Here is a 12,912-nt window from a genome sequence, read left to right on the forward strand (position 1 = left end):
ACTCATTTTTATGCCTTTGGTTTATTTAGCCATGGAGCTTGCTTTTCTGCACAAGAGGAAACTTTCAGGTCTGAAGGGATGGCTCTTCCCTCATCTTGTGCTGCCTGGCTGTTCCCTATCAAAACTGGTTCCTGCAGAATCTTCCTCTTAATTTTGCTGTTGTGTTCTATGAAAAGTTGTGCGTGTGAGTCTCATACTTGATTTTTTTATTTTATTTTATTTTTTGTGTACTGGCAAAAAAAAGGAACAATTTACTTCTGGAAAGAATCTTCTTATTAAATTAATCATTTTATGTCTGCTGAGAGCCTATGCTGTTAGAGAGCCAGGACAATCTGAATTATTTTTTTTTTTTTTTTATTAAGGAGTCTGAAGAGCCAGAGAGCTGTGGTAAACTTTTCAGCTAAAGTCTTTCACTGGAGGCCATGTGGGATGTAGAAAGTGCTCACCCACCGTGTTCTCAGCAGTTCTGACTGTATTCACTCTTAACATCTCTTCTTCTGCAACTGGGACATGGAAACCAAATCTCACTACACAAGAATGATAGTGCTTTGGTGCCTATAACAAATAAATATTTTTGATTAGTAATAGTAATAGTAATAGTGGTACAGTGTCCAGGCACTAGATGTAAAAGTTTAATTATTGAAGGTGGTATTGAGAATGTCTGTAGTATACACTAGATTTACAGCTGAAGACACTGTAAATTCTCCAGATGGTCACTTGGGTCTCATGCAGTTGCTGAAAGATCCCTCTGGCTCTCACTGTCTTATTAATGACTCCTGAAAATGGACTATTTTTGTTCTTCATATGTTTTGTGGAGGTCACCTCCTTTGTGAAACAATTGAAAAAAGAATGGTGAGAGACTACATGGACTCAAAGTCCTGTGGCTTATTTGAACTTTTTTGGAAGAAGCTCCAAATTCTAGAATTCTTAAGACTCTAGAAGAGGCTTTCAGGATCTTTGCATTGTTGATTTGGCTAATGTAAAAAAACCCTCTCTGCATGGATACAATAGATCAGAGCTTTGAAATGTGAGCAACTGGTACGTATGAAAATTCAGCATGCAGTGCAGTTTATTAAATTGCTGCATGGCCTGTTGACTCAGTTTGTTTTGGTTTGGTTTTCTTCAAATAAATCTGGAAGGTCTTTTCTATATATTTTTATGATGGTACATGCAATTGGCCCTTGATAACTCTATGTTAGAAATTATAATTTGTGTTGACAGTGCAGATCTTCTATTTTCCTTTCATTTTGGGTGTGTACCTTAGGTGCTGTTAATTTCACGTGGCAGTTGTGGGTCAGGATCAAAACCGGTTCTTTTCCAATGGGAAAAAACCCCCAGAATTTATATGGTTACTTGGCAAGTTTTATAGGGTCTTAAAATTATTGCTGTCTACTTTGATCTTTGTTTGTTCTATGACATAGGAAAAGAAACAATGTTTTGCCTTGATTCCAGCAAAGTAGCCCACATCTAACAAAGAGAATAATGACAGTGATCGTGGTAGTGGTGGTTCATTAGAGGTGAAAGTTTATAAATTCAGTGAAACAGGGCTGATTTGTAAAGCTGAAATTACTCTTTCTGTTCCCTTCTTACTTCACAAAATCAACAGCTTCTCTTTGCTGGAGAGGGGATGTGCCTCTGTAGAGACTTGCACTTGTGTGGCCAACATTTTTCAGTCTCTTCTTTTGTACAAACCCATGCTATTTTCTACATTAAAGGAGCACTTGGTAGTGACTGTTAGCATTCAGTGTTGCTTACTATTTTGCAAGTTGTAAACTAGCTGATAATGGCTGATGGCTTTGCAGTGTTGACAAATTAAATGCCAGAATGCTTAGGGGTCCTTTTTTCTTCTTTAACAAGCACTCCATGGACTGTAAATGGACAGCTGAGTATTGCAGAAGTCAGTTACTTCACCAGTTAACTTGGAGAGAAGCTTCATCCTTGCTTGGAATAGAGAGAGGGAGGGAAATTTCCCAGTCCTGAGATGTGGATATTTGTGTAACCTATAGTGTTTTGGAATACACAGAGTCTTGAGTATATTGTATATAAGGAGACAACTCAATAATGAGATGTGTAAGTTTTCACTGTTCTTAAAGTCAAATGATGTCTGGAAAGGAGTAAACTTGAATGAATGTGGGATTATTTTTGGTAAGTGCCCCAGTGAATGGAAACCTTAATAAATAAACACAGAGAGAGCTTCAGCGCTTCAGAACGATTGAATTTGACTTTTCAGAACACAGCCTACTCACTTATGCCCTTTCTTTTTTTCCTTTGTTTGTTGTTTCTTGGCGTTTTTTTTCCTTGTTATCCTCATTGGAGTTGAAAGGTAGGAACCAGCAGCCTGAAAGTCACAGATCAGGCTCCTTTTAGTGACACTTCTTATATGGTGGCACAAAAGGCTCTTCAGTCTTGCTATTGAAGTTTATGGAAAGTAGCAAGCACCAGAAACTGAGCTTTTGTACTAGATGCAGAGCTTTCTAATAGTCATCAAAGCTGCCTTTCCTGTGGATATTGCTGGACAGTAATGGCAGTGTGTTGTAAATACAGTATTTCAACAAGCTCAGATTTAGTACAGAAATAGAACATGGATTTTGGCTGGTTAAATCTGTCTGCCTTTAGGGATTTCAGGGAACAAAATACTTGTACAGAAAGTTTCCTGATTGAAAATAAAAAGGTTGTGAGCACTGGAGATTTTATCTGAGCAGCTTGGCTTCACTGAACACCCTTTGCATTAACAATTTGCCAAATGCATTCAATTTGCTCGTATTAAAACATCTCAGGGGCAAGTTTGAAGTGCTGGTCACTAATGTATGCATCTCAAATTACTGGTTTTTTTTAATGTAAATAGTTTGTCTGTTCCCCTGATTGCAGTAATTGTACATTAGTAATCAAAAATTATTTGCTAATTTTATATATATTTATATATATACATATACACATACGCACATCATATGTTTGGTTCATCATAGAGGACAATTAAATGCATCATAAGGGCTAGATCTGTGCAAAAGAAGGAACTGAATATATTTTTCTAAACTTCTTGAAGCTGCTACACAGGTAAACAAAAACTGCATATTAAGCCTAGACCTGGTATTGTAGAATCCAGTCTCCACCCTTGCTGCCAACAAACTTCTCCTGTCTGGCAAAATGAAGCTAAACAGTGTCTGTAGCCTGAAAAGCTGAAAAAAACCAAGAAAGCTAGGGGATTTTGCAGACCAATAATGTGGGGACAGTGAAAAGTATCTAAATTATTCATATCTATCTTGCAATGCCAAAATAAGCAACAAGTTACTTCCATATAGTAGAATTTGTGCCAAAAAACCGTAAAACCAGTTAACCAGCAAAGACTGAATATGGAAGCTCATTAGGTATTTAACAATCCGCAGATGTGCAGTTTGGAGTAAACTGACTGTAATTTTAACCATTTAGCTTAGTTTTGGAAAAAAAAACATGGAGTTGGTTCTTACACTGAAGCTGGCACCTGCTTAATGCCATGTCCTGCTTTGTGCAAGCTCTCTGTAACTCTGTTATCTGGGATCTGCTTAGCCAGGAGTGACTGTGACCATACAGTTCACAGTGTCTCACAGCACATACACAAGCATTTTCAACAGCATGGGCACCTGAACTGTATGAGAAGGAATTAGTAATTTTCAAACACTGTTGTCATCAAATCTGTTAGGATATGTAACAGAAAATATCTTTTTCTTTGGTTTATATTCTAGAAGGGGAGTTGATCCCCCTGGGTTTGAGGTGGTGCTTAAATTTCTTTGTGTATGCCTTTAAAAAACAAAACAAAACAAAACTACCAAATCTCTATTGCCATTGAAATTCTTTCTGTGCATGGCATGTCCTTAAATTGTATTTTGCCAGTTTCACAATGTATGACACAGACATTAAAAAAACTCCATTTCCAATCAGTCCAGCTGAGAACATCTCGTAAATGCATTCTCAGTTGTATTGTATACTCTGCAACCAAGTACATGGGAAGTGCTTTAGGAGGTTTTATACTTAAACTGTTTTTAACTGCATTTGAAATGTGAATGGAAGGATGATGATTAATAAATGTCAAAGAATTTTATTACTGCAAAGAGCTGCTAAAGAAAGGCACGGTTTTATTTTTCATGGACCTTTGTGGTAACTATTATCCTAACGCAGACACGGTTAGCAAATTAGCAATGAAGTTTAAAGTGCCAGTGAGACAGCCCCTGGTAGGCACATGAGGCCTGAAACAGGGATGTTGTATTACTGTTGTTTGCAATAGCCACAAAACCAGGAACTTGCTTTCCTTCATGCTACAGGGCATTCCTGGTAGTGGGCTTACAGAAGAGTAGGAACTGACTGACTGGACACAACCATGGCCCCGTTCAGGGAAAGGGAGGGAAATTAGGCTGTGGGCCAGTAATAGCTTCTTTCTTGTGCAGGTACCTTAAAGCTTTCTAGCTTTATTTAAACAAAGAAAATACATTTCTTTAACTGTTGTCTGTGAAAGGACTGGATTAGGGTTTTAGAACACTCCTGTTGAACAGTTCTCTTTTAGCAAAACAAGTTTTTTTAGCTACTAGCAGTGGTGTGCATTGCTGTAGTCCAACCACAGAGTTTGGTGTCAGACTAATGCGTGCAAGTCTTAAGCAAGCAAACACAAAATACATTTTAACTGCTGCATTTCTATGCCTAGCTGAGCTGTCATCTACCTGTTCCAGCATGGCTTGTGTAGACTACAGAGTCAAGCTGAGTTACAACTGCATCTGAGAACAGTTCTCTGGCAAGAAGAGAAACTGGGCGGAGAGTTTGCTGGAGTTTGTAGAACTGTCCTACCCACAAGTGCTGCGGTGCAGTAATGCTGGAGTGCTCAAGTTTTGTGGGAAATGTGGCTGAGCAGAGTGTTACCAGCAGAGTAAATTATCCTGTATGAAGTTCTGTGTTTGACTGTGCTGCTTTTGGTACCAAAGCTTCCACTGACCTACCCTGCATTAGTTGACCCATGTCTTGAAGTCCAAGTTGAAAGCGGGATTAAACAAAGCTGTTAAGCTTACCTAGGAGTTTACTGAAGCCCAATATTTTTGTATCTTTTCTTCCTCAATATAGTGGGGTTTATAGGTTGTTAAGTATTCATTCTTTATTATGGGGGGTTTGGGGATTTTTTCCTTCTCTGAAAGAGACTGATTTTCTTCTTCCCTTCACAAACCATACCAGCTAGAGAAGAGATGCAGTAATGGAAACAACAAAACTTTTATGGATCATTCTGGGTGAAATGTGGCTCTTGTATTTCAGTGTTCATTGTGTGATCTTTACTACTAAGATGTTTAGCCATGTTACCTAGTAATTCTTGTGTTAGTTGTGATTTTGAAAAGTATATAGTTGGTCATTAGAAATTCAGCTGAGAGTGCTAACTACTTTTCAAATAACCTGTTGACTTGTCTGCAGGAGAAATTGCTTATTTGGTAATTACTAACCAAAGAGAGGACTTTTGTAGGGCCATGTAGTGATAATGCAAGGGGTAATGTCTTTAAACTGAAAGAGATTTAGGTTAGACATTAGGAAGAAATTCTTCACTAAGAGTGTGGTGAGACATTGGCACAGGTTGTCCGGGGAAGCTGTAGATGCTGGAAGTGTTCAAGACCAGGCTGGATGGGGCTTGGAGCAACCTGGTCTAGTGGGAGGTGGCTCTCCCCATGGCAGAAGGGGTTGGAATGTGTTGTTCTTTAAGGTCCTTACCAACCCAAACTGTTCTATGATCCTCTCGTTTTACAGACTACTTGAAGTGCTGCTTAGCATTTTTAGCTTCTTTGTGGTTTCCACAGGTGTGAGTCCTCTCAGATTCATATTTGTAATGTGAGCTTTACCAAGCTGTCTGGCTTTTTCTAAACCAAGAAATTTTTATTCATGGGCACAAATGATCATAAGGTTCTATGTTATCTCTTGATTCCTAAATCATTTTAACCCAAGAAAACATTTCACCTTAGGAGAAATCTGTATTGATATACAGGATAGTACTTGTTGTGGGAAAACTTACACTTTAAGGAAAGAATGAAATAGATTTTTATGTAAATAACTTTTTTGGAGCCAGTGAAAAATGCTCAAATGCTCCCATAGTAGTCCAAAGCTCTGTGTAGGAGACCAAAGACATCTTTAAACATGTTCATATTTTTGTTCTTACAGTGAGAAATTGTGTCTTCTGAGTTTGGATCCAGGGGCAGGAATTGCTTTAGTGTTACCTTAAATATATTTGTGCTAGATGCCACTCCTCTGCTCCTCACCTTGGGAATGCTAAATTAATTTCAGCTTGGAGAGTGTTCAGACCACTGAAACTGCACACTTGACCCAGCTTGTGAAATGAATCATAGGGTCAAGTATGGGTAAAAGAATATTTTTGTGATCACTCCTTGCCAACAGACAAACAAATCCGTGAGGGAAGAAAAATCCCAACCTGTTATAACTGGTGGTTACAGTGGTTTGTTTTGAATTTGCAATTGCCTGTAGTGTCTTTCAGGATACATGCATAAGTGCAAAGAAAAGTTGGGAACCTTTGGACCTTTGGTTACAATTCTTTTGCTAGAGACAGGGCAGAAAACGTGAAGATTTTGGACACACAGAGAATGAAAATATTCTGTTATGTGTATCAATCCTATGTGTACACTTTATTGGGAGTTTATCCATTGGAAAATCAAAATTAGGAGAGCTTATCTGCAAAATATAACTTCAGTACGTGTTTCTGTCTGCTTAACTGTATGTTAAAGCATACATATCCCATCTGTCCTATGGCTTGTCACTTGGCAAAACTGAATACCGATTCCTGGCAAAATTGAGCATTTCTTTGTTCTCTGCAGGGGTGGGCTGGCTGAGAGATTATGTCGACTGCAGAACAGAGAAAGATCTGCCATTAGCTTTTGGAGACATCAGTGTATATCAGATGCAAACCCCCCCTCTGGTAAGAAACGTTATACATTTATTACTGTGTGAGAGTATATACTTAGATGTGTGTGTATATGGCCCACATAGTGGTACAACAAGGTTATATTACTTTTTTATTTTTGCCTGACTTGGGTTTAAATCTCTCGATTATCTTCTGAGCTAATATTGTATTTCAACTACATACTATGGTTTTTAACATCTCAGTCATCAAAGTGTTTGAATGTAAAGGGAAAAGAACTTGTTTTCCATAGCCTCCATCTAGCTTCTTCAAGACTCGTTGGTTTCCAGCATCACCTCAGGAAATGGTGTTTCCAGCAAGTTGTAGAACAACTCAAGGTTCAATTTATGGTGGTTTGTTTTTTTCCCTGTTTCTTTATAATGACCTTCTCCTCTTTTGTTGTTCATTGCCCTTTGATTTGAAGTCAGCTGTACTTATGGATAACTGCTGAAATTGTGAGTGACAGCAAATATGGACAAATAGGACAAATAGAGCTATGAAATGAGTTTGAAGCGTAACTATGGTGTGCACTTCACTTAAAAAGAAATGGTAGGACTTATATGATTAGTTACAAGTGACTGACAGCACCACTTTTCAGTTATATTTCTTGAGAAGTAGTGGATTAGTAGAGCTTTAAGTTTAAAGAACTGGTTAGGCTTTATTATCAACTTGTGTGTGTGTGACTCTAAGCTACAAAATTTCGAACAGTCATTCTGCATTAAGCCAACTACTAGTTTCTGAGCACATATTAACTTCCATTTATTTTTCAGAAAGTCCTCTGGTCTTAATTTGAGGGAATTTATCACTTGCTTTGAGAGCTTGTCCTTATTTCCACTCCCAAATTTTTAGAAGTGGATTTTCTTCCAAATCTGAGTTTGCCTTGGCTTCAGTTCCTCTCTTTTGTTTCTTGTAAAGCCTTTCTCCATTAAAATAAATAACTTTTCAGTATGTTGCATTTTCCCTCTCTGGCACTTACATGGCAAAATTATGCTGCCTCACAATTTACATAAACTAAACAGACTGAGTCCTTTTAGGGATCTGTAAAGAATTTCTTACCAGTATTGAAGTGATTTCCATGGCTTTTTACTGTACCCTCCCAGAATTTTCAGCATGGTCTTAAGAGCGGACAATTACTCTTTCTGTATTTTTCCAGCTTGAGTCTCACCAAAACTATTGGCCAGGTCCAATTCAATATTCAGCCTCCAGTATAATCAAGGCCTGAAATAGGAGTTTGATTCTGGTTTAGCTTTGGTCACAGTGTGATGCTGGGGCTATTTTTTGCATTCCACTGAAATGGTACATTACTGATTGTGAATGTTTGATTTTTCACAAGGAAGTTGTACAGTTTTAAGTCACACCCAAGATGTTGGCTAAAGGTAGTCATAGGGTTTCTCACTGGAACTTTAGAGGGCTTACATCTTGGGGACACTTGCATGCTATGTGTTTACAATGTCACCCATGTGGAGCAGTACATTATATTACTGACCTTAATTCCTTACGTTTTTTTCCAGTCACTTTGCCTGGTTCTGATGTCAAAGCTAGCTGGTCTCCTGCTATTGTAGGTCCCTTTGTTTGCCCTTCCTGAATACTACCACAATACCATCATCCTTTCAGTCTTCTGGAATTTCCCCACTATTAGTAGAGTCCCTAGAAAGTAACATTGGGAAACCAGAACTGTCTTTAGCCAACTCTTCTCAGAAATTCTAGGCTGAAAATAATTCAGGCATGCTGACTTAAAATCAATACAGCCCTCTGCATGCTTCTTATCCTCCACCTGAGTTACTAATGGAGAGGTTACTTTATCATTCTTCTGTGGTTATGGTTTTCTTGCTTCTTCTGAAATACGGAACAGAAATTTATATTGAATAGGTCTGTCTCTTTAACAGAATTAATTTTTTTATGTTCTCTATAGTAATAGACCTGAAGCACTGCTAATATGCTAACATTCTTTTTGTCCTAGCTTCATGTGTCATTAAAAAACCTCATGTTTGGCTGCTCACCATTTTGCTAGACTTTAGGCTAAAGTATTCCATACTAAACATCTGCCTCTGGCTGAATTCCTTTCTTTGATTATTCTTTCTTTCAGAAAATGAGTCAGAATCCGTTAGCATTTTATGAGAAAAGGGCTATGGGAAAATACCTTGCTCTATTCTAAAGTACATTTAAAAAATTTCGATGAGTATCTTCAAGATGATTTGATTTTGGCAGAAGATGAGCCATTTCTGGGATATGCCCTTTGTCATCATAGTGAAAATCTTCAAGAACTTGGGCAAGTTTCAAGTCTTTTGGACAAACTACTGTTCCATTTACCTTGTCAGCATTTACTAAAACTTTTTAAAAATGCTAAACATGCCATAATTTAGGAATACACTTCAACTTCACAGCCTAAGTTTAACTTCTAATTCCCAGTCCTTATTCCAAAGCACGAGGATGATAAAATAATCATGAAAATAGCTGTGACTGTATTTTGGGAATATTTTTTCATCTAGGGCAACATTGTTTTTTGAGAGTGTGTTCTTAGAATCACCATATTGTTTCCTGTCACCAAAATGAAAGTGGTGTTTGGTTTGGAAAATGGAATGGCTGAAATTGTAGTAATGTAACTAAATAACCTTCTGATTGCTTCTAGTCTGGAAATGTGAAGTGTCAGCACAGCAAATGCATGCCAGTTCCAGCTTCCATCTTTTTAGGTTCATACTAAGGGTGCCTCACTAAACTGAGATTCTTCCTGGATTTTGTTTTCCCTTTGGTTTGCCCTGTAATATTGCTAAATCACCCTGTTCCCAGGACTGTTTCTGACTTCAGCAGTAGAAGTAGAGGAAAGAACTTCTCAAATCACAAACTCAAGGGTTATCAAGGGATCCTGAGGATTAATGTGGAGGACTGAAGCTGGGGGAGCTGTCATTTCATTTTGAACATCCCATAGATGTGCAGACCACAAGTTCATTGCTAAGGCAAAGGGGATCAATTTCAGATGAGAACAGTTTGAAGTCCTCCTTTCATTTGAGATTCAAGGAAAAATGGATCCAGAAGTGTGGGCTGTTCACCCTGCTAGGCATTTCATGTTACAGAATTTTATGCTTTTGTTTTGCTTTTGTTTACTTTTATGTTGTATCAACATCCATGTTACCTCCATATTTTGTCTTTTATTTTTTAGAAATTCCTTTCTGTTTGCTTCTGAACCCCTGTCTGTAAGTAACCACTGTGGCTTGGCTGCCTCTTGGTCAGTAGGATGAATCACTACCTCTGAAGTGAGCACCTTTTGGCTGATTCAATCTGCAGGGTAGAAAAAATCTTTGTGCTTTCTCCATTTTAACAATTAGGGGTCAAAGTTGCATTTGGCAGCCTGTCCCTGTGTTGGGATAGGCACTGACTAAGGTCAGTGTTTTTGCAAGGTGATTGGTAATTCCACTTATGTTATCAAACTATATCAGACAGAGGTCAGAAAGGAGAAGCCCAAGGCATTCCCATGCTGCACAGTGTTGGCTGGATGCTTGTTGTAGTTTAATTTTAACAGAGATGGATGTCAGGCTCTTTGCTGCAAATCCAGAATTTTGTTGTCTTCACAGTACATAAAAGAGAGGCTGAGAGGTGTGTAGTCCTCATAGCAACAAGTCTCTGATGAGTCAAGCTGATGGTTTCAGAGTACTACGTGCAAGGGCTTTTAGACCATTCACAAGCTTTTTTTCTATGTGCCATGCTGCAGCTTCCCTGTGAAGTTTCCTGTTTGGGCAAAGAGGAGATATGGACAGTCAAGAGAGAAAAAAAAACCAAAAAACTCACAAACAATAAAACCCAGACTTTTTTCCTGTCAACATCTGCTGGCTGTATGGGTATTGCATGATGCAGAAATAAAAATACTGCTTTTCTGAGTTACATTAAGACAAATTTCCTATCTATAGGAGAGGACACTAACAATATTTGAAGCAACTTGTGTAGATTTCTCTGTAACTCATGTAAATATTACTTTCTATCCATTTTGTTTTCTATTATTTTTCTTTTCCTTATAGTTATCATCAAAGCAGTGCTTTACCTAAAATGCAGAAGCATATTATTCTCTAACATTTGTAATCTAATACAAAATGGGAAGAAAGGATTTCAGCAGCTTGAATGCCATGAGGCTTGCACAAAAGTTCATCTCTGTACATGAAGAAAACAGGGCCAGTCCTTAACAGGGTTTCCTTTTACCATTCGGAATTCTTCTAAAAACATGAAAGCCTGAGCTTTGCCACTTGTTGCTTATTTTCTTAGGTCTTGATAGTTTGTTTTATTACTTAAGAGTTAATACTGTAAATTAAAGAGAGGGCAGGTGGCCAAATTTATGTTTGTCTTTTTTTTTTTTTTTTCCTAGCCAACTGTTTGAACTTGTTACAGCATTGGGAAGGAAAAAAATCAAATGTAAGCTTGTCTTTTCCAACCAAGAATTCTCTGCATTATTTTTTATTCCTTATGAGAAACAATGATGGCATGCAGTCATTTTAAGTAGCTTACATATGTTCTTACAAAGAATGTATAACGCTTAAAAACCAGCCAAATTCAGCAGCCTTTTTAAAATGAATATGGATGTGGCAAGAGGCCATTATGCCTGCAAGACTTGGTGTGTTTTTGAGAAAAATATTTTTGAACGGCTTTAGAAGTTACCAGCCTAGAAAGAATAACAACATCCATAGATCAGAATGGCAACCAGATGTTTTTGTAAAGGCTGTGAAAAAGCTGGAATCTCCACCTGGGTTTCAATGTTGCCTTTGGGTTGCAAAGGTCTGCTTGGTATCTACCTGCTTGCTGAGTTTGTTATGCCTGCACCTGCAATCTTTTACATGAGGGAGGAGGGAGAACAATGAAGCAAAAGAATGCTTTTCATTTGATTTATGCCTGTAATTTGACATTTTATGCTTTTTACACTTCAGAATGAAAGTAAAACTTTGTGGCCTGAACCAGAAAATGTAGGCTTGGCTATTCTTCCACTGTAGATAGTTCTGTCCCAGAAGGGTGTCTAGCAACTGTAGTTTTGGAACCCACATCAGAAAATTAGAAGTTAAATGATGTGGGGATGAAATAACGCCTTTGAAAAAAAAAATGACTGAAGGAGACAAATTTAGATGTGTATTGCTAGTTTGTTTTATTAAATGAGACATAAAGTGGGTTTTTCTTTGTTTACTTCATACTTCCATAATGTGTATCTGATCCATCCATCAGAACCAAATGCAGAAATCAACTTTCATTCTTAGTGCAGTAAATACTATTCCCAGTGTTAGCTGCCCAAGATTCTTCATACTTTTAGTGGGAAATGTTATTTTATAAATGCCTTGGGCTAGGATTAGTAGAAATTTGACATGAGTGTAACACCTGTATTTCTTTCAGTTCACATTTCTAAAGAATTTGACAGGTAAAAGTGTAATATAACTTTTCAGCCATGTTCTTTGGGAATGCCAATTGGCTATGTCAGGTACAGTACAAATTTGCTTTTAAACTGCAGTTCAGGTATATAATTTGTTTGATAGCCCTTTGAGCAAAAGTAACAGTAATTTCGTTTTTCATGAAGGCATCCATACTTCTCCTTTATCATTCAGATATCATTAAGATAAAGAACTGTGCATTGTGACTGTTTAGCTGGCAGGAACAGATACAGGTTGTCCTGACTGTCTGTCTGTGCACAAATCAAATATTTGTTGTTTTTTCAAAGATTAACATGACTTCAAGTAATCTCATCTTTATCCCAATCCCTTGAGTTTTTTAAGATCTTGTCTTGATTTTTCAGAAAGCTTGTGTGACTTTAATTTTTAATTGATTTAAAAGGAAGTTGATAAATTATCTTCCTTTTGCCTCTTCCTCTGATTCCTTGGTTTCTTTCATCTGCACTAGGTACAATGTAAACCTTGTGACTGAGGAGTTTCTGTGTTGTTTTGTCATTCTTGCCCACAGGTGTATTTATTGGTAGGTGTGTTGTTTACTACTAGAGGCTTTTTATAACAACAATAATAGTTTCCACTATTGCTCTTCTTCAT

The 12,912-nt window shown here is 37.6% G+C and overlaps 1 protein-coding gene across 1 annotated transcript in view; it reads left to right on the plus strand.

Moving 5' to 3' along the window:
* SPIDR (scaffold protein involved in DNA repair) overlaps positions 1-12,912 on the plus strand; it is a 201,673-nt gene that overhangs the window by 56,698 nt on the left and 132,063 nt on the right. Inside the window, exon 7 of the mRNA XM_030445278.1 lies at positions 6,825-6,925. Within this exon, the coding sequence (XP_030301138.1) occupies positions 6,825-6,925 (101 nt within the window). The remainder of the gene's footprint in view (positions 1-6,824; positions 6,926-12,912) is intronic.

This window comes from Calypte anna, chromosome 2 (assembly GCF_003957555.1).
Source record: "Calypte anna isolate BGI_N300 chromosome 2, bCalAnn1_v1.p, whole genome shotgun sequence".
NCBI classification, from domain to species: domain Eukaryota; kingdom Metazoa; phylum Chordata; class Aves; order Apodiformes; family Trochilidae; genus Calypte; species Calypte anna.